Genomic DNA, 19,223 nt, shown 5'->3' on the forward strand with positions numbered 1-19,223 from the left:
TTGAGTTAGTGGCACAGGTTAAGCTCACTAGCGGTCCATATCCCACCCCACGGGTCTCTCAGCCCTGCGTCCAAGTCTCCGGAATCACTATTTATCTAAAGGGCCTCAGGATACTCACAGTTCATCTCCCATACATCCCTTTTCCTGCACACACCTGGCACAGAAGGAGGACAAGTCTCATTTAGTCCTTCCCCCCCTCCTCAATAGCAAACCTCACTCCCCTAAGCAAATCAGACAAGAATATCATCAATATCATGCAATATCAGTACCTTATCTTTCAATAGACCAGGGTCATTGTCACCCTCATGCAACACTAAAACATGTGGCATATGTCTGGCCATTGCCTTTTGGAAGATAGTGGGCAACAGCCTATGCCAAGTCAGGCCCCTCCTACTGAACCAATACATGGAGGCCATCCCACTGAGGCCTGTGTGCCCAGCCACGACCATATTGCTCTGCGGTTGGCCCAAAAAACCATGCTGTGGCTGGCAATGAGGACTCTGATGTTCTCTCCTCCATCACTGCCACCTGTCAACAAAGAATATCAACAATATTCTGCAAACAACTTGTCAGAAACAGGATATTGAAGTGGAGACCCTGGAGGGTGAAAGCTCTTACTAAGGTCATGACTCTAGGATTCTTTAATGTCAATGAATTAATTACCTGCACTAAAGGCTGATAGCCACACTAGAAGTGCACTGCCCGATTAGCCAACAGCAGCCACTTTAGGAAAAAAAACTCCAAAAAAGTCAAGTCCCTAGTAAGCCCTCCCACATGCCATTCCTCAGGCCTCTTCTCCGAACACCATTTTATCCTGAAAAATCTCCCTAAAACCAGAAGCACCTCATTTCTGCCGTGATGCATATGTTTAGGTCCTACTACCATCTGTTAATGATGGCACTTTTACTATTGTTGTTTATAGTGTACAGTATACAGTGTTCCTATTACATTGTCTTTGTATTTGGTGCATCCTAAAGACACACCTCTTTACCTTGCCCTTTGGCACTTGAGGTGTATGTTTTCAGGACCCACCTTATTCTTGTGAATGTAATTTGTTTTAATTGCTTTTATTCTGAATTTTAGACTGTTCAAACCAACCCTGGGACCTGTTGGTGAACGGCAGGCAATAACTACTACTACTACTACTACTAGCAGCAGCAGCAGCAGCCGCCATTGTTGAAGTGGGATAGAAGCTTAGTAAATAAATATGTTCAAAAAGTGGATTTTGCTCACATGTCAAAGGAAGTGTACTAAAACCAACCAAACAAACAAACAAAAAAGATTAAGCAGTCTGCTAAATCATGTGAGAACATTAACCTTCACAGCAGAATCACCTAATGTGGGCCCTAGTGAATAAACATTACATAAAATAAATTAGGCTTAATTTTAATTATAGGTTAAATCACATTGTAAGTACAACATCACAGAGCCAGACAAATTATTCACCTAGTTCAATTTCCTGACTGTTGTTTACTGAGGAAATGTACTGGATAACAATGAAGCATTTGATTCCCTCTTTGGGCATAAATATCACTTTTAGTGTGAGAGCCCATTTTGTATTCTGAAGTCCTGACCCATAGCATCTTTCTTCCAAACCACTGGTGCTTTACTATTTATTACTTGTCATAGCAGACTTTAAACTGTTTGTATTGTCTTTCTCTCTGAATTTCATAGAATCATAGAATCATAGAGTTGGAAGGGGCCTTGTAGGCCACCGAGTCCAACCCCCTGCTCACAGCAGGAAATCCACAGCTAGAGCATCTCCCGCAGATAGCTGTCCAGCCTCTGCTTGAAGACATCCAGCAAAGGGGATCCCACCACCTCCCTAGGCAGTCGGTTCCATTGCCGAACTGCCCTTACTGTCAAGAAGTTCCTTCTAATGTCCAATCTGAATCTACGCTCCTGCAACTTAAAACCATTAGACCTAGTCCTACCCTCTGGGGCAGCAGAGAACAAATCTGTACCCTCCTCTATGTGACAGCCCTTCAGGTACTTAAAGAGTGCAATCATGTCACCCCTCAGCCTTCTCTTCACCAGACTGAACATGCCAAGTTCCTTCAACCTTTCCTCATAAGACTTGTTCTCATACCAGCTATCATCCTTGTCGCCCTCTTCTGAACCCGCTCTAACTTGTCTATATCTTTCTTAAAATGAGGCACCCAGAACTGAACGCAGTATTCCAGATGAGGCCTGACCAATGCAGAATATAGTGGGACTATTACTTCCCTCGACCTGGAAACTATAGCTCTGTTTATGCAGCCCAAAACCACATTTGCCTTTTTTGCCGCAGCATCACACTGCTGGGTCATGTTCAACTTGCGATCCACTACAATTCCAAGGTCCTTCTCACACGCACTACTGCTAAGCTGGGTATTTCCCATCCTGTACCCGTGCATTTTGTTTTTGTGGCCTAAATGCAGAATCCTGGATTTGTCTTTATTGAATGTCATTTTATTAATTTCAGCCCAATTTTCTAGTCTATCCAGGTCCCTTTGGATTTTATTCCTGTCTTCCATTGTGTTAGCTATCCCTCCCAGTTTCGTATCATCCGCAAACTTCATAAGGCTTCCCTCCACCCCATCATCTAAGTCATTGATAAAAATGTTGAAGAGTATCGGCCCCAGGACAGAACCCTGTGGCACTCCACTCGTGACCTCCTTCCAGTCCGAAGCAGAGCCACCGACGACCACTCTTTGAGTATGGTTTTCCAACCAGTTGTGAATCCACCTGACAGTATTTCCATGTAGTCCGCATTTGACTAGTTTGTCAAACGCCTTGCTGAAATCTAGATAGATGACATCTACAGCATTTCCACCATCTACTAAGCTAGTGACCCGATCAAAAAAAGAGATGAGATTAGTTTGACAGGATTTTTTCTTGACAAACCCATGCTGGCTCCTTCTAATCACAGCATTGTCATCTAGATAGTTGCCAATGGACTCTTTTATTATCCGTTCTAATATCTTTCCCGGTATTGAAGTCGGACTGACCGGCCTGTAATTCCCTGGATCTTCTTTTTTACCCTTTTTAAAGAGCGGGACGATGTTTGCTCGTCTCCAATCCTCCGGCACCTCTCCCGTTCTCCATGATTTCTCAAAGATGATGGCAAGAGGTTCCGAGAGTACATCCGCAAGTTCCTTCAATACTCTGGGATGCAGGGCCCTGGAGATTTGAACTCATTTAGCTTAACTAGGTATTTCCTGACTATCTCCTTATCAATCTCGAACTGCAGTCCCAACCCCTTGCTGAGATTGCTACTGATGCAAGGTTGCACACTGTTCCCTTTTTGGGAGAAAATGGAGGCAAAATAGGTGTTGAGCAGTTCTGCTTTTTCCTCGTTATCTGTCAACATTTTGCCATCCTCATTGAGCAGCAGTCCCACCGTTTGGTTGGTCTTTCTCTTGCTTCGAACATATCTGAAAAAACCCTTTTTTGTTGTTCCTCGTTTCCCTCGCCAGCCTCAGCTCATTCTGGGTTTTAGCTTTCCTTACGCTATTCCTGCAAGCCCGAGCCGCTCATCGGTACTCTTCCTTGGTAATGCATCCTTCCTTCCATTCTTTATACATGCTCTTGTTTACTTTTACCTCCTCCACCAGTCTTCCGTGTAGCCACATTGGCTTTTTCCGATGTCTTCCATTTTTCTTCCTCTTTGGAATTGTTCGCAATTGTGCTTTTTGTAATACGCTCTTCATGAACTCCCACGCTTCTTGGGCTCCTTTTTTCTTTAGTCTATCTAGCCACGGGATCGTACCCATCATTTCCCTGACCTTGATAAAATCGTCTTTCCTGAAATTCAAGGTCCATGTTCCACTATATTCTTCTTTGGCTTTCCCCAGAATCCCGAATTCCAGCATTACGTGGTCACTTTCCCCCAAGGTACCGACCGCTTTAATTCCTGTGACCAATTCATCCCTGTTAGTTAAGATCAGGTCCAGGATTGCCGATCCCCTTGTTCCTTCTTCTACTTTTTGAAAGAGGAAATTATCAGCAAGGCCCATCAGGAATTTGTTGGAGGCTTTGTGCTTCGCAGAGTTTGTCTCCCAGCAGATATCCGGGTAGTTGAAGTCCCCCATCACTACTACTTCTTGCCTCCTTAAGATTTCAGAGATTTGTTTGAGAAAGGCCTCGTCTACCACCTCTTCTTGGCCAGGGGGTCTGTAGTAGACACCTACTACCATGTCGGTTTTATTTGTTTCTCCATTTATTTTTACCCAAATGGTCTCTATCGGACCACTTTGTTTGCTCTCTTGGATTTCCATAGAGGTGTATTTGTCTTTGACTTATAATGTTACTCCCCCTCCTTTTCTGTTGCTTCTATTCTTTCTGTAGAGTTTATATCCTTGAATGGCTGTATTCCAATCATGGGAGTCATCCCACCAAGTTTCTGTTATCCCTATGAAGTCATATTTGCCTTGATGCACTAAGACTTCAAGCTCCCCTTGCTTGTTTCCCAAGCTCCGCGCACTGGTATATAGACACCAGAAGTCTCTTTTGTCCCGATTGGATTCCTCCGTTAATATACCATGAGCTTTGCCGTACATCCCTTTCTCTCTCCCAGTGTCTCCTGTACCCTTCAAATCATTGCGTTTACAACCCGCTGTCTTTGGATCAGTATTTAAGCTATCATCTCCATCCCCCAGAGGCTTTAGTTTAAAGCCCTTTTGATGAGTTTTGCCATACTTCTGCCAAAGAGATTCTTCCCAGTCCTCGTGAGGTGCAGCCCATCTCTTGCCAACAGTCCCCCCTCCAAGAAGCTTAGACCATGGTCCCAGAATCCAAACCTCTCCCGTCGACAGCATGTGTGTAACCAGTCGTTGACCTGCAGTATCTTCCTTTCCCTTTGTAGTCCTCTATCCTTTATGGGAAGAATTGACGAGAAGACCACCTGCGCCCCCAAATGCTTGACCTTCCTACCCAGAGCCTCATAGTCTGAGGTGATCTGTTCCAAGGTGTTTCTGGCCGTGTTGTTTGTGCCCACATGGATGAGGAGAAAGGGGTACTTATCGTGTTTCCCAATGAGCCTTGGCAGATTGTCAGTGACGTCCCGGATGCGCGCCCCAGGGAGACAACAGACTTCCCGATTCATTTTGTCCGGCTGGCATACCGGTGCCTCTACCCCCCTGAGCAACGAGTCTCCAACCACCAGCACCCTCCTCTATTTGCCGCGAGCAGTGGTTGCATCAGCTTCCTTCTTCCGAGGTGTGGAGTCTTCCTTTGCAGTCAGTGTCTCTTGATGCAGGTGAGTTTGTTGAGGCTCTTCAGAGGTGCTGTCTGCCGAGAGAAACTGAAAGTGATTTGTTAGTTGCATCAGTTCTGAATCCCTCCTGTTTTTCCTTGCCCTTACAGTGACAGTCCTCCACGGGGATTTGTTGCTGTTGCAGTCCTGTTCTTCCTTGTCACTTTCTTCCTGTACTTTGTGTCGCTCCCTTAATTCCTCTTGTGTTCTATCGAGGAAGTCCTCATCTTCTCTGATAAGTCGCAGGGTGTCTATGCGTTGCTGCAGCCCCCTAACCTTTTCTTCTAGGAGCGCCACCAATCTGCACTTGCTGCAAGTGTAATCGCGTCTGGTTTCCGTTAAGAAGATGAACATAGCGCACACGTTGCAGGTGACAACAACTGCTTGATCCCCCTCCATTTTATGTTTGTTGTTTCCTATTTCTGTTGTCAGTGAGTGCCAGGAACTCTTGTGAGTGCCAGGAATCAGTTGAACGGATTTTGGTTTGGTTTTTTGGTTTTATTTAAATTTGCACACCGTAAGGCGTGCGCCGCCAAGCCTGATGGGAAAGGAAGTATGCAGATGAGCTGCTTACCTCACCAGAGCTCCTCCTCCTCTCTTGGTCAGCTGCCCCCCAAGTCTCTCAGGTCTTTCAGGGTCAGGAATCCCGAGTCCCTTCTCCCTCGCAAAGAGCGCCGCCGAGCCTGATTTCCTCGAGTGGTAGGATATTTCAAGGTCAGCTTTTTATAGAGCCATTTCCCTTGTAAGGAGAAAGTACTGGAGACTCACACTGTCTTTGCAGTACCTGTTTATTTAGAAATTGACATGCTGAGCAAGGGGGACCAGACAGACACCCAGACAAGCAGGGCTTGTCTCAGAACTCCATCAGCTCCACAAAGCAACAGCATACCATTTAAAAGATCACAATGCTCATTATTGAAAGCCACCCAACAACAAAATCCTCCCTCTCTTTCTCTAGCTACATTTAAATTGCACAACAGTTTCCTCCATTCCCTACCCAAGGAAAGATGGTGTATCACAAATTAAAGCAGGTAGTAGCCACCAGCCATCAAAGACCCTTAAGTAAGTGCCTTCTACTAGTAAACGGTGATTGAAGAAAGGTCACTTTGAATATGCAAAAAAGCACATCTGGAAGAATAGCTTTGCAAAATAGCTCTTCCTCAGAGCAAGCAAAAACAGACTTTAGGAATACAATCTTGATACTTTAATTCAATACTTTTAAGTAGAAGCCTTAATATTTTGTAAAAAAATTAAGAGTGAGCAAGATGAAGATCAGGAGCTGCTCAGAAGCCAAAGCTGTCTTAAACTACTGGAAAAATAGGACTTTTCAAAATTTCTCCCCAAAGGGCTTGTTTAAAACAAAACTAAATCTTGTTCCAAGGTTGTCATTTGGTACTGATACCTGGAGCCTTTTCTAGGAAAAAAAAATTGTGAATATTGCTGCTGGTTATATCCAATTTTTGTGAAGAGATTCTAGACAACACTCTTGTGGAAAATGGATAAGTAACACTTCTTTGGAACAGTTAAAGGTCTCTGGGGACGCAATTATTCATAATTTCGGCACATATCATGCTCTCCAATTTTTAAATGAAAGACAAACCAAAAATAGGATGCTTCATTAACTAGAATAGTTGTGCAACAGTCTTTGGACATTTTGCTATCAAGGCATGCAAATACAAAAGGTAGCGTTGCATGTGGAAATGATGTAGCATGCAATAAAGTTCAACATTAGCACACTGATGTTTATTTCTCTTCTCCAGAGGGCAAATGCAGGAAAATAACCTAAAGCAGGGATGAGGAACTTATTGCTCTCCATATGTTGTTGGACTCCCATCACCGATCAACCACAGTCAGAATAGCCAATGGTCAAAGATAATGGGTTAGAATCCAATGATATGTGGAGGGCCACAGATTCCCCATTCCTGCCCTAAAGCCTATGAAAACTGAAAAAGGAAGGAAAGTACTTTTTCCCATTCTTAACTGCCCTGTGTATAAACATCTGGCGTCAAAAGCATTATGGAATTTCCAAACATAAAAAGCTTGTGCTGAACTCCTTAAAGAGATTATGTGGTTTAACACTGCACAATCCCCCAGTGTATTCCCTAGACAGTCTCATCATCCCAACTGAAGCACTGTAGGTGTGGCTAATTACTGTAAATGGGCATACTAGATGATACATCTCAAAATGTACCCACACACATCCTGGAAAGTCATGCTATGCATATAAGCACATACATTTCAGTCCAATAAATTGTTTGCACCAGTCAGTTCAGCTCAGATGATAACTGAGGGACTCCTGAGCTCTGCAGGGTCCAGAGCCAGAGAGGCAAATATGAGCCAGGGAACACATAGCCCAGAGGGAGTCCTAAATACAAAAGTGTACTGGCCCAGAAGATCCCATTGGCAGCCATTAAGGAATCCACCACATCTCAATGAGCTATGCCTGTCACTTCCTAACAGACTGGTGTCCATTAGTAGTGTTAAATAAACACATTTCTAAAACCCCAGAAACACCTTAATTATATAGTCTCAAAATTATCCACATTACTCAACATATTGATCTAATAGGTGAACCTGTAAGCTCCTGGAACTTCTGGTTTGATATTGTTGGAATCAGTGTTGAGCTAGGTGAATCTCTGGTCTGATCCAACAACAGTCTTTAAAAAATGGAGCCTGCAACAGAATATTGCAATGTATGCTCACCTCCTAATACGATTATTCCTGTACAGGGTTCCAGCACACCAACCAGCCAGCTATGCACTCCTACGCATTTTAATCCCTCCATTTTCTATTCCCACTCCCCACAGACTAACACTCAATATTCCATGGCCACTGAGCATGCTCATTCCCCATTGGATTGTTTTATTTGGGTTGAGGAGGATATGCACTGATGTTTCCATTTTGAAAGATTTTTTGTACTGCAAAGTGCAGGGCTCTCTTGTTCATCCCTCTTGCTTTTTACGTCCAGTTTGGCTCCACCCCCAGAGTTTGCTATTAGTGGGAGTTTGCTTAGAGCAAATTGAATATGGAACTCACACCCATTGTCCAGTGGAGAACAGCAAGTGCCGTTTAGATGCCAGTTGTGTCTGTGTCATATGGTGTGGAATTTTCTAGTATATCTACATGCTCTTCCTAGGCCCCATACATTTATATGTTACCGGGGAATCAAATGCTTGCCGCTCCTCATTTGTTGCTTCCCAAAAGTTAAGTTGCTGGGTGCTTAAAGTAATTGGGATAATTTGTGGTTGGTTTCATCACAATTAGCTCAGGACACTGCCCAATACACAGATGACAAATCAGCAGAGTTAAAGAAACATCAGGGCAGCTCACTGAAATGAGAGGGATTTCTGCAGAAGTACCTTTAAACAGTTGTAGCATTTTTTCAGAAGATAATGCAGAACCTGACTCAATCCATGAGGAATAAGAGAGCCAGTTGGCACCCCTTCTTTAAACACTGAACAAAGACCTTGCAGAAAACTACCATATAATGTGATTGACACAGTGAATTTATATCAAAAACATTTTTATTGAACACTATTTTACAGTACATTTTCCATGACTAATATATTTATTTATCTTTGGGATTTTTTGAAAATGTGGATTTGGTACAGTATATTTGTTCAATTTAAGAAGCACTTCAAAATATATCATAGTATAAAAGTGTATACACAGATATCATTGCTTGAAATCCCTTTTAAATATACATTTATTTATTGTTCACCTAGTTGCAGCAGTATATTAGATAACTGTAGATTAAACTACAAAGCCAGACTCCAACAGCCTTTTTTGCTGCTAGTAAATAATATTCAAGGAATAGGACACACAAAGGTGGCTTTATGACCCATTTATCTCAACAAATCTAATGCCAGTTCAATATACAAGAGGTGGTGTTGCACATAGCCTTTGAAAACTAATAGGAACCCGTGAGGTACCTGAAGAGGCTAAAGGGGATGAAGTGGCAATTGCTTCTTTTCCCCAGCCTAGCAGGTGCCCCATATTACAGACAGGGATGTAAGCAATTTGAAATGCCACATACAGCATCAGTATACAGTGCAGAATCCAATACCTTTTATCTTTTACAGAATCTGGAGCATCCCAACTTTGATTTAAAGCTCACACTTATAGCAAGGTGCTATATACCAATATATACCAATATGCCACATAATGATGGGATTCAGGCTTTAAATGAGTTCCTTAACACCAGAAATTCTAACAATCCTCCAACAGAGGTTATCACAACATTCGCTATACTACTCTTGACTTGCAACAACTTAACATTCAATAGAGAACACTACCTGCAACTTCAAGGCACAACTATGGGAACTCAAATGGCTCCATCATATGCAAATCAATTTATGGGTAAACTGGTACAAGAGATCCTCAAAAATGCCATTAATAAACCACTTATATGGTGGCAATACATTGATCACATCTTGTTGGTCTGGACAAATGGCAAAGAGAGGTTAGAACAATTTAAAAATTACATCAGCTCTATTCATCCAACTATTAAGTTTACATTCAACAGCATCAATGATTCCACACATCCCTTTTCTTGACGTCCTTCTCAACAATGAAAACAATAAAATAGCCACTGATCTCTACAGCAAAGCCACTAATGCCCACACCTATCTAAACTGGAAATCCTGCCATCCTAAATGTATAAGGGAAAACATTATTTACAGCTTAGCTCTCAGAAAAAAACATATTTTCAACAATGAAGATAAATACCAAAGAAGGATCAGCAAATTTAAAAACACCTTCTCAGAGGACATCCTCCACATATAATCGATTGCAATATCTCCATTCTGTCCAGAGAAAACCTCCTCCATCATAATGAGGTTTCAAAAAACAAAGAACGCATTCCATTTGTGGTAGATTTCCATCCCGCATCTTCTAATTATTACCTGACAATCAGGGAGAGCTACCCATTGCTAGAAACTCTGAACGTCTTGCTAGAGCCATCAACAAACCTCCTGTTGTAGCATTTCACCAGTCTCTTAATTAACTCAAACTATTAGTTAGAGACGTGCTTAAGCCCGCTGTCAGCAATTCTGGATCTCATACTTGTAACTCCAAATGCTGTATCACCTGTGTGTACCTCATGGCAACACCTACTTTCCAAAGCACTAGGACAGGCAGAACATATTACATAAAACAGAACATCGTTTCCAGGTCCTGCAATATAATTTACAAACTGAATGCAAAAAACCAGAATGCATAGGAAAAACTACAACTGACCTATGCACATGCTTCAGAAACCAGAAATCTGTAATCTTGTCTAAAAAAGTGGAGCAAACATTTTAACATAGTACCACAATCTTTTGGACTCTATAACAGCTATAGAGATGCCAACAGGTCCAACAGCATTGACTAAGAGGGAGAATGTCTGGATATATTCCCTGGATACATTGGCACCACATGGCCTTAACCTGGAGGACAACACAAACTTACTTAGCTTCTGCAGATGAAGCCCACCTCAGCATTCCATCCTCAAAGCTTTGTAACTGTGACCTTTACAACAACATTTGTATGTTAGCAGCTGATAAAGGTGGAAACCAAAACATTTTGTTAGTAAAATAAAAACCTCTGTTTTGTTAATCACAATCACACACACACACACACACATCTTCAGCAAGTTCTGGCATTGAGGAACCACATCCTACACAACTCCATCTGTTTCTCATGGTTGCCAGTCATGTCTCTTTATCCGTACAGCCTGTCACTTAGCTGTACATTTCAGTTAAGCACCCAGTCATGCTCTACCCATCGTAATAACTGCAGAATAAATAAATTCTTACTTCTTACTGCAGGCAAACAAACATGCTTCTTTATTGCTGGTTGAATAGAGAACACAAGTAAAACTGAAAAGCAGAGCAAAGAAAAGACCAAATGATGGAGCCTAACTCTAGCCCACAATATAAAGTTCTAATATAGTTTATGTTACTATGTAGGCTGTTTTTTCAGGATCACTTAAGTAATTATAGAGTGAGTATGATCATGAAAAATCCACCTTCAATCATGGGAAGTCTTGAGTGAGCAGATTTTGGGGGGCTCTTCCAGGTGAGGTTTTTGTTGTGCACCCACCCTGCCTTATTCACTGAATTTTTCAGAGGGCCCTATTCTTAAATTCTCCTGTTCTTAAAACAAGCTGTAATTCTTTACATGGAGCCTATCATTGTCTGTCTTGTCACACATTAAAAAGACAATTTTCAAGAAGAAGACGAAGAAGACGAAGACGACAACGACAACGACGACGGCAGAGCTCTAGGGAGGTGCCCCCACTTGCCCTACCCTGGCTACATGCTACACCCTTGCTGCTGGATGAACCTTATGGCTGAACAGCCATTTCAGAGCATCTTTTCAATTGAATACAATTATAATTACTTTTTTCTAAAAAAACCAAGTGTGAGTTGAGTGCACTAATAAGCTTTTTATCTTAGCAAGAGTAAAATGTGAACTTCTCAAAGCCTGCCTAGAAATGCTACTAATTTTCATTGAAGGGTATCCCACTGGTGGGTTACATGCTTCAAGGCATACAGTGGTTTTGCTGGAGCAGGAGATGAGGTGAAGGGAGCAACGAGTGTCTGCTGTCTTTTGCAATCTCCTACAGGGATTGGCAGCAATTGCATTCCTCTGTCTTCATATTCACTTTCCCTCACACTAATTTCACACCTGGCTAGATACTAGAGGCTGAATGATATAATGCAGCTTCCTAAGGGATTGTGTCATCTCTCAAATAATCATTAAGAAAGAGAGAGAGAGAGAGAGAGAGAGAGAGATCTCAAAGGGAAAAGATTAAATCAACAGCAACGCACCTGATACAGCAAGAAAGTCATCAATGCTTGTAATGTCATCCACAGCTTCAGTGAGCACACGTATGTGATTGTCCCATGTGTTTTTATACATTTCCATGTTGCTTCTCACCACCTGGCTTTTGGGTCTGGCTGCAAGAGCTAAGGCAGCATTGATGACCTACAGAAAAAGAAAATACACATTTAAAAAACAAAGTGAAAGATAACCCTAAAAGTCAGACAGAAAAGCATTTAGCTACATTCCTGTTTTCCAAGCTCTACAACACGAACATTGTACATGCTGAAGTTCCCGATGATTTAAAATTCAATTAGAGAGTGAGACAGGTCTCAAACCAAGAACTCTAGCAGATGGACACAAACACCATGTCCTCTACATGCACCATCATAGTAGCTGCCCAGAAGAGAGAGAGAGAGAGAGAGAGAGATGCTTGCCTGCTATCTTCTTCTCCTCTGCAGTGCTACCGCCATGGATGGCCAGAGGATGGTATTGCAGCTGCTAGTTCAGCAGGAGTCAGGTAACATAAGAGGCCCAAACAATTCTGTAAAGCTGGTGATTCTGGCCTAGCTCAGGCTAACGAACTTCTTGTTCAGGCACAGCCTGCCCACTTGCTAGATCTTATTTATGTATTTATTTATTGTTACATTTATATCCCACCCTTCCTCCCAAACGGAACCCGGGGCTTGCCCTTCTGCTTTCTGTCTCACCTCCACACCTCGAATCTTCAAATTAATTGCCAGGATATAATTAAGGATATAAGAAGAGCCTCCTGGATCAGGCCAAAGGCCCATCTACTCCAGCATCCTGTTCTCACAATAGCCAACCGGATGTCCATAGAATACCCACAAGCCAAACCTAACTGCAACAGCACTCTCCCGACCTTTGATTCTTAACTTGTATTCATATGCATACTCCATCCGAAAGTGAAGGTAGAGCATAGCCATCATGGCTAGTAGCCACTGATCCTAGTTTTCTAACTCTCTTTTAAAGCCATCCAAGTTGGTGGCCATCACTACCTCTTGTGAGAACAAATTCCATAATTTAATTATGTGCTGTGTGAAGATGTTATTCAGATGTGGAAGAGCTCATTATTTAAATAATTAAAAATCATGAATAGTGTGGTGGGGGTTTTTTTTACACCATCTAAAAGCAGCAGATACTCCGTTTAGAGTAGGCACCGATAATAATAATTGAAAAGTTTTCTTTAGATCTAGCATAGCTACTGCATCTGTTAAATTGTTATTGCCCACCTCAAGGATTAAGTTGAAACAGTACACACAGAGAAACAATAACGAAATACTGGAAATGCATTGGAAACAAACCTTGCTTTATAAGTTCGATTTACGGAAGACAATCTGCATTAATTGTCCTTAACACACAATAATACACAAGCATGACATAGACACACTACATGCCAACACAAGGAAGGACCTAAACAAAAGGTGAGAAGTTACATTTAACACATATATATTCTTGTGCAATAGCTGAATAAAACTAGCAGTTTTGCACTTCTGTTTTGAAATTCTATATATCATTTTCTTGTTGAAGAAGGAAGACTCCCTGAATTTTCATGGTGATTAAATTGCATCCAGCTTTAAAAGATACCAAGACATCAGACATCAAAACGGAGACATTTTCTGTTTAAGAAATATCTATTATTCACAGACTTTTCAAGGTAATGGTTCATTAAAACCCAGAAATCCAAAACAGTTTTAAAAAGCTATTAGGATTGAAGGTAAATCCTGCATTTCTAATAGAGCTTTCATAATAAATCTGCATTTAGCAAACAGAATAATGAAGAAAAATGGACAAAAAATTAAATTCTGCAAAACCATACTCTGCATCACACAAGCTTTTATAATTTGTATTATTAATATATAATATTAATATATATATTAATCACAGAAACGAGGTAGATTTTTTAAAAAGCTCTCTGAGTAACATATTATTAATTAAAAGGCCCTTAGTATATTAAAAATGGAATATCAGAGCAATTCTACTTGGAGGAGTCTAGCATACGTGGACCTGGCAGACGGGAAGGTGGTGTAAGATGCCACCACATCTTACCTCCAATCAGGAACCCCAGGAAAGAGAGTATGCTGGTTGCACCAGGAGAGCTCAGAGGAAGAAAAAGAAGTGTATGTTTCCTTACACCACCCTTTTTTCTGGTATATCACCTGGCAGGCCTAGAGCGACACAGGACCGAGCCGAAGGTGCTCAGGATGTGGTATAAATCCTCCTCCCCTCAGTTTTGCTCCAACACCTCCCCAAATGACCTTTTTGGGGGGCCTTCTGCTGGCTTTACTTGCACCACTCAGCTGAGCGCTCGGCTGGGTGGTGGTGGATTTCTCTGGGTGTGCCATGGCTGTGGGACTTTTGTTGGAGCAGCCCAGCTCCATTGACACCCCCCTCCACCAAGGATATGGCACATTCTGTATCCCCTTGGCCTGGCATAAATGCCAGTTGGATTACGCCTTATAGGTATCATTTTTCCCCATTTTATCATTCAATTAATATATATGCTATTTAAATAATATTCTTAAATCTCTCTCTCTCTCTCTCTCTCTCTCTCTCACACACACACACACACACACACACACAAATGTATTCCACATTCTAAAAGATAATAAAGCAGTTCTATCTTTTCTATAGATGGCCATCTCCTTTACCTCAGCAATCAGGTTAAATAAGAGTTGGGTCATCTCACCATGCTGGCTACATACTATGTACCAGTCGTTTCTAGGTACTTAAATTATTTGGGGCACAGGAACACATCATAAATTTGCATAAAAACTGCATATGTTAATTTAGATGAATAGATGCCTCAGGGAAATTAAGAAGTTGGGTGGGTGAGGCCTCACCAGCACTACACTTTGCAGTCTACCCAGCTGCTCTATAAGCAAAGAAAAAACAAGTTAATTTTTTTAAAGATGGGACAGGAGATCTGGAACTTGCTGCAAAAGACTCAGGGCTCAGACCTCCTGAGACACACCCTAACAATGCCCCTGGGCCCAGTCCAAAAATCCTCATGTGAATAGATCTACATGTACAGAACTGCTGGGTACCTGCAGTAGTCCGAACACACTGCAGGTTTGTTAACATATGCCAATTAAAAAGCACAGGGATGCATGTAAACTCAGGATGCAAACCCCAAATCTGCTTCACACCAGGCTGGGGAGAGTGGTTGGACTGAGCAGAGGTGCCCCTCTGCCCAACGCTGCTGGTCTCTGTGAGTGCAGAACTCACTGTTCTGCTCAGTGAATGTCGGGATCTCTGCCTGGTTAGATTATTTCAAAGAGTAATTCATAAATATTGAATTCCTCAAGTATTCTAGTCCAAACATTACAGTTGTGATTCACAAAGTTAGGTACAATCCAATTTAGTTTCATTTTAGTTTTTTAATTTATTTAATTTTTGTTTTCATTTTTACATTGAGTTTTCCATTGTTCTCTATGGGAATGACTACAAAGTATCTCAAGTTGGCCTTCTGATGTTTTCTTATCCCAAAATGATGACTATTAACATTTCAATGGCTCACATTAATTTCAAAAATAATTGGCAGGTTAGCACAGAAAGACACTGGCAATAGCATCCTGCAAGCATTAAAAGGCAGCCCTCTCATGTATGAAAAAGCACTAAGAGTAAAAACATGAATTTGAGAGGATAAAAAAGAAAAATACGTAGTTAAGAAATCCCTGTCTCATCTGGAGCACAAAGAGCACATTTCTCTTAAAAGCATACATTTGTCCTCCAGGTGGGCAGCAGCTGTGGGAGGACACATCAACCAGCTTCTCCTTCTTCAGGTGGGCAGTATCAACATGAGGGTACAATAACCAGCCTCTCTACTCCAGGCAGACAGTACCAGCAGCACAAGATCATACTGCTCAGTTTCTCTGTTTCAGGCAGGCAGCACCAGCAAGAAGTTACCATTACAATTATAAATCTTTCTCTCTCCTTCAGGTTGGCAGAATCAACATGCCACAGTGAATAGGCTCTCTTCTCCAGGCAGGCAACAGCATGAGGTCACAATGACTAGTCTCTTTGCTTCAGGTGGGCAGCAACAGCATGAGGTCACAGTGGCCAGTTTTTCTCCTTCAGGCAGAAAGGAGGCAATGTGCATATAGGCACGTTGGTTAATCTCTCATTTAAGCAGGCAGCAGTCTCTCTCTCTCTCCATCTCTCTACCCCACACAGAGAATGAGGAAGGCAGAAACAGGAGCATGTGGGCATAGTCTCTTATGGAGGTGAGCATATGGTCACAATCTCTCAATGAGTCAGGCTCTGTAGCCTCCACTGTCTCTCTCACTGACATAGGAATTAGCAAGAGTGCAGAGGAGAGGAAGATTAGCAGGCAAGCCCTCCAGCTACTACATTACCCTAGGTTGGACAAGAGGCCAAAGAGGTGAGAAATATTGAAGATGGGCACAGGAATGAAGGCAGCACCTCAGATATGAGAGGATGCCAAATGGCAGAGTTGTGGGACAATCTAGAAAGGTTCAGGTAGTCAGAAAAATAGCAGTCATTCACATAATGCCCCAGATACAGTGGCGCTTCAACTTCAGCACAAGCGGCTCCCCTGAAACAACCACAGCACTAGCATGCACAGATGTCTCAAGAAGTGTTCCTGGCACATTTCTCCCCTCTTCTCTTCTAGGGCCATCACTAATAGAAGGCTGGGGCTTCTCTCCACTTAGAATCACAACAAGAACCTCCTCTCCCTTCATACACTGCCTTGAAAAGGCTTTCTTAACCAGCTTTTCCTCTATGTACCCATGTCCCGTCTGAAGGATGCTCCTCCCAGAGCCTTGGGTGCTCTAGAGATAGTGATGCTTCATGCACACCAGGGATAGGAAACCTTTGGCTCTCCAGATCTTGCTCCAGTATTCAACTCCCTCATTAAAGGATAAATTGTGCTCTACACTGCAATACTTTACCAATTAAATAAATCTGAGTTCTTAATCTTAGTATGTAGGAACTTCAAACTTATATAAGCATTAACTAATACAGTCACAGCTTTTGTTCTTGCTAGTTTAGCATCTCACCCTTTATTAATGTTTAAAACTATTCTGCTGTCACTGAAGTCCCTTAAAAGAAACACTAGGCTGATATATCTAAAGATCTGACTTAAACCTCCAATATAATATGGTTATTTTCAGTAAAACACCAAACCAGAATATTTAACATATTATTAGGGGGGCATCCTATAGAGACAAGCTTAGCATATTCATCTGGTAGAGATTTGTCTTTGACACTATACAGGCACTTTAAAAATGCTTCATAATAGGCATGGCAGGTACAGAACAGCACTATATGCTAATGCCAGCTTTAGCCACCATCTGTCTCCCGCAGCAAATGAAATATGTCCCTGGGCCAGCACACCTTTCTCGTAATTAAAACAGGTACAAGGAAGCTGTCTCCTCATCACACTTAGTGTAATCAATTTTCTAAGTTTCCATTAAAATGATTTCTCTGAAGATTAAAGCACGCACGCACGCGCACGCACACACACGCACAGACACACACACACACACTAAAATTCAAGGGCTGAGAACCAATGGTTATATGCAGAAAACTATGTATGAGGACTTTTCTGCCTCTCTTTCCTAATGCAGTCCCTTGTACTGGATGAGAAGCTGCTCCTGACAGAGAACTCTCATCAGCAGGACAGAATAGCATGAGGTTTTTTTAGAATTTAATTTATAATTATAATAATAATACTGTTTTAGTGGTTTTTATATTGCATCTCTGTTTTTATTATACTGTTTTATTGTTTTTGTGTTGCATTTTGATAGTAGATATTTTTAAATATTAATTTATTTTTTAAAATATTATGTATTTATTTATAACATTTATTTTCCACCTTTTCCTCAAAGAATTCAAGGTGGTGTATGTTTTTCTTTCCCTCTCCATATTATCCTCACAACAACCCTGTGAGGGGATTGTATCTTCAAATGAAATTGTATTGTCTGGAGATATGTGGAATCCAGCAATTGTTCCTTTTATGCCCTTTAAAGCCTCGGTAATAGTCTGAAACTACTTTATATGCTTTTATATAATGTAGTCATATATCACAGTATGAGAAGCTTAGACCTGTATAAGAATGGATGATGAAAGATAGTCTAATTAGAACAAACTGAGGACAGGGGACTGGAGGCTGCAGGTCACAGAGCAATACAATGTCCACAGCAAGCCCAACTAGGGATTCACGAGAATGGGCTGAATCATGTAGCAGTTGGGTCTCAAGAGGACAGCACATGCATTAATCCAGACTGGTTGCACAAGGGGATAGCCCCTGGAAAGTGGGACAGCCCACTGGGTATAACAGAAGCTGACTGTCCATTGTTAGGAGAGACTCCACATACCAACATTATTCTACATACTACCTTTAAGGGACCGGGCAGGAGGAATGTGTGACCCAGGAACAGCAAATGTTAAGATCTGGAGAAGGGAGTCTTCCCATAGCTGAGTGACGCAGTATTATCTGCTCTGTAGAATTAAGCCTATGTAGTGCTGCTGTCAGCTGAATAAAGTAACTTAATTAGCACAACTGGTGTCAGCTTTCATTGTTTACTGGAATCTATTTAAAAGAACGTCCTCCTGCCCCAAACCCAAGCAAATAATGGGAGATGATGTTACAGGGCTGAAGCTAGAAGTGAAACTTGTTGAATCCTTGTGCATCCTGCGGAAGGAATCGCCTGCTGCTCACTCATAAAGGGGTGGGCTAGACCCTGGCCAAGAGAAACAACTGATGTTGCTTTCTCTGCATTTTGGGTCAACATATTTTCAGTCTGTTTCAATTTCTCAGCATTTATAATACAAGATAATGGGGAATTGCCTTCAGTTATATTTTATATGATGAGAAACACACTGCTTGTTCAAAATGACTCAATTATGTCTTACATTTATGGTTATGCCAGGTACCAAAGCAAATAAGTCTCTTTAGGAATAACACTGCCAAGGAAGAAAATGCCAATATGTCTTTTCTGACATAGCTTCCTTTCTAATTCTTCCCAAATAACATGACGTTCCATTAAGTAAATGTGGATAATGTATCAGATTCGGCCCAGGGACACTTCGGTTTAAATCCTTGTTCACTGATGAAACTGTAAATCAGAAGGAGGGACTTCTGGCCCTCCAGATGTTGCTAGGCTAGAAATCCCACCATCCCTGACCATCA

The 19,223-nt window shown here is 41.7% G+C and overlaps 1 protein-coding gene across 6 annotated transcripts in view; it reads right to left on the reverse strand.

Annotated features, from left to right (window-relative positions):
* Positions 1-19,223, reverse strand: part of CTNNA3 (catenin alpha 3) — a 1,138,512-nt gene that overhangs the window by 344,364 nt on the left and 774,925 nt on the right. For all 6 annotated transcript variants that reach the window (XM_061635143.1, XM_061635147.1, XM_061635148.1 and 3 more), the window contains one exon: positions 12,052-12,208. In XM_061635143.1, coding sequence (XP_061491127.1) covers positions 12,052-12,208 — 157 coding nt within the window. The remainder of the gene's footprint in view (positions 1-12,051; positions 12,209-19,223) is intronic.

Source organism: Rhineura floridana, chromosome 7, assembly GCF_030035675.1.
Source record: "Rhineura floridana isolate rRhiFlo1 chromosome 7, rRhiFlo1.hap2, whole genome shotgun sequence".
NCBI lineage: Eukaryota > Metazoa > Chordata > Lepidosauria > Squamata > Rhineuridae > Rhineura > Rhineura floridana.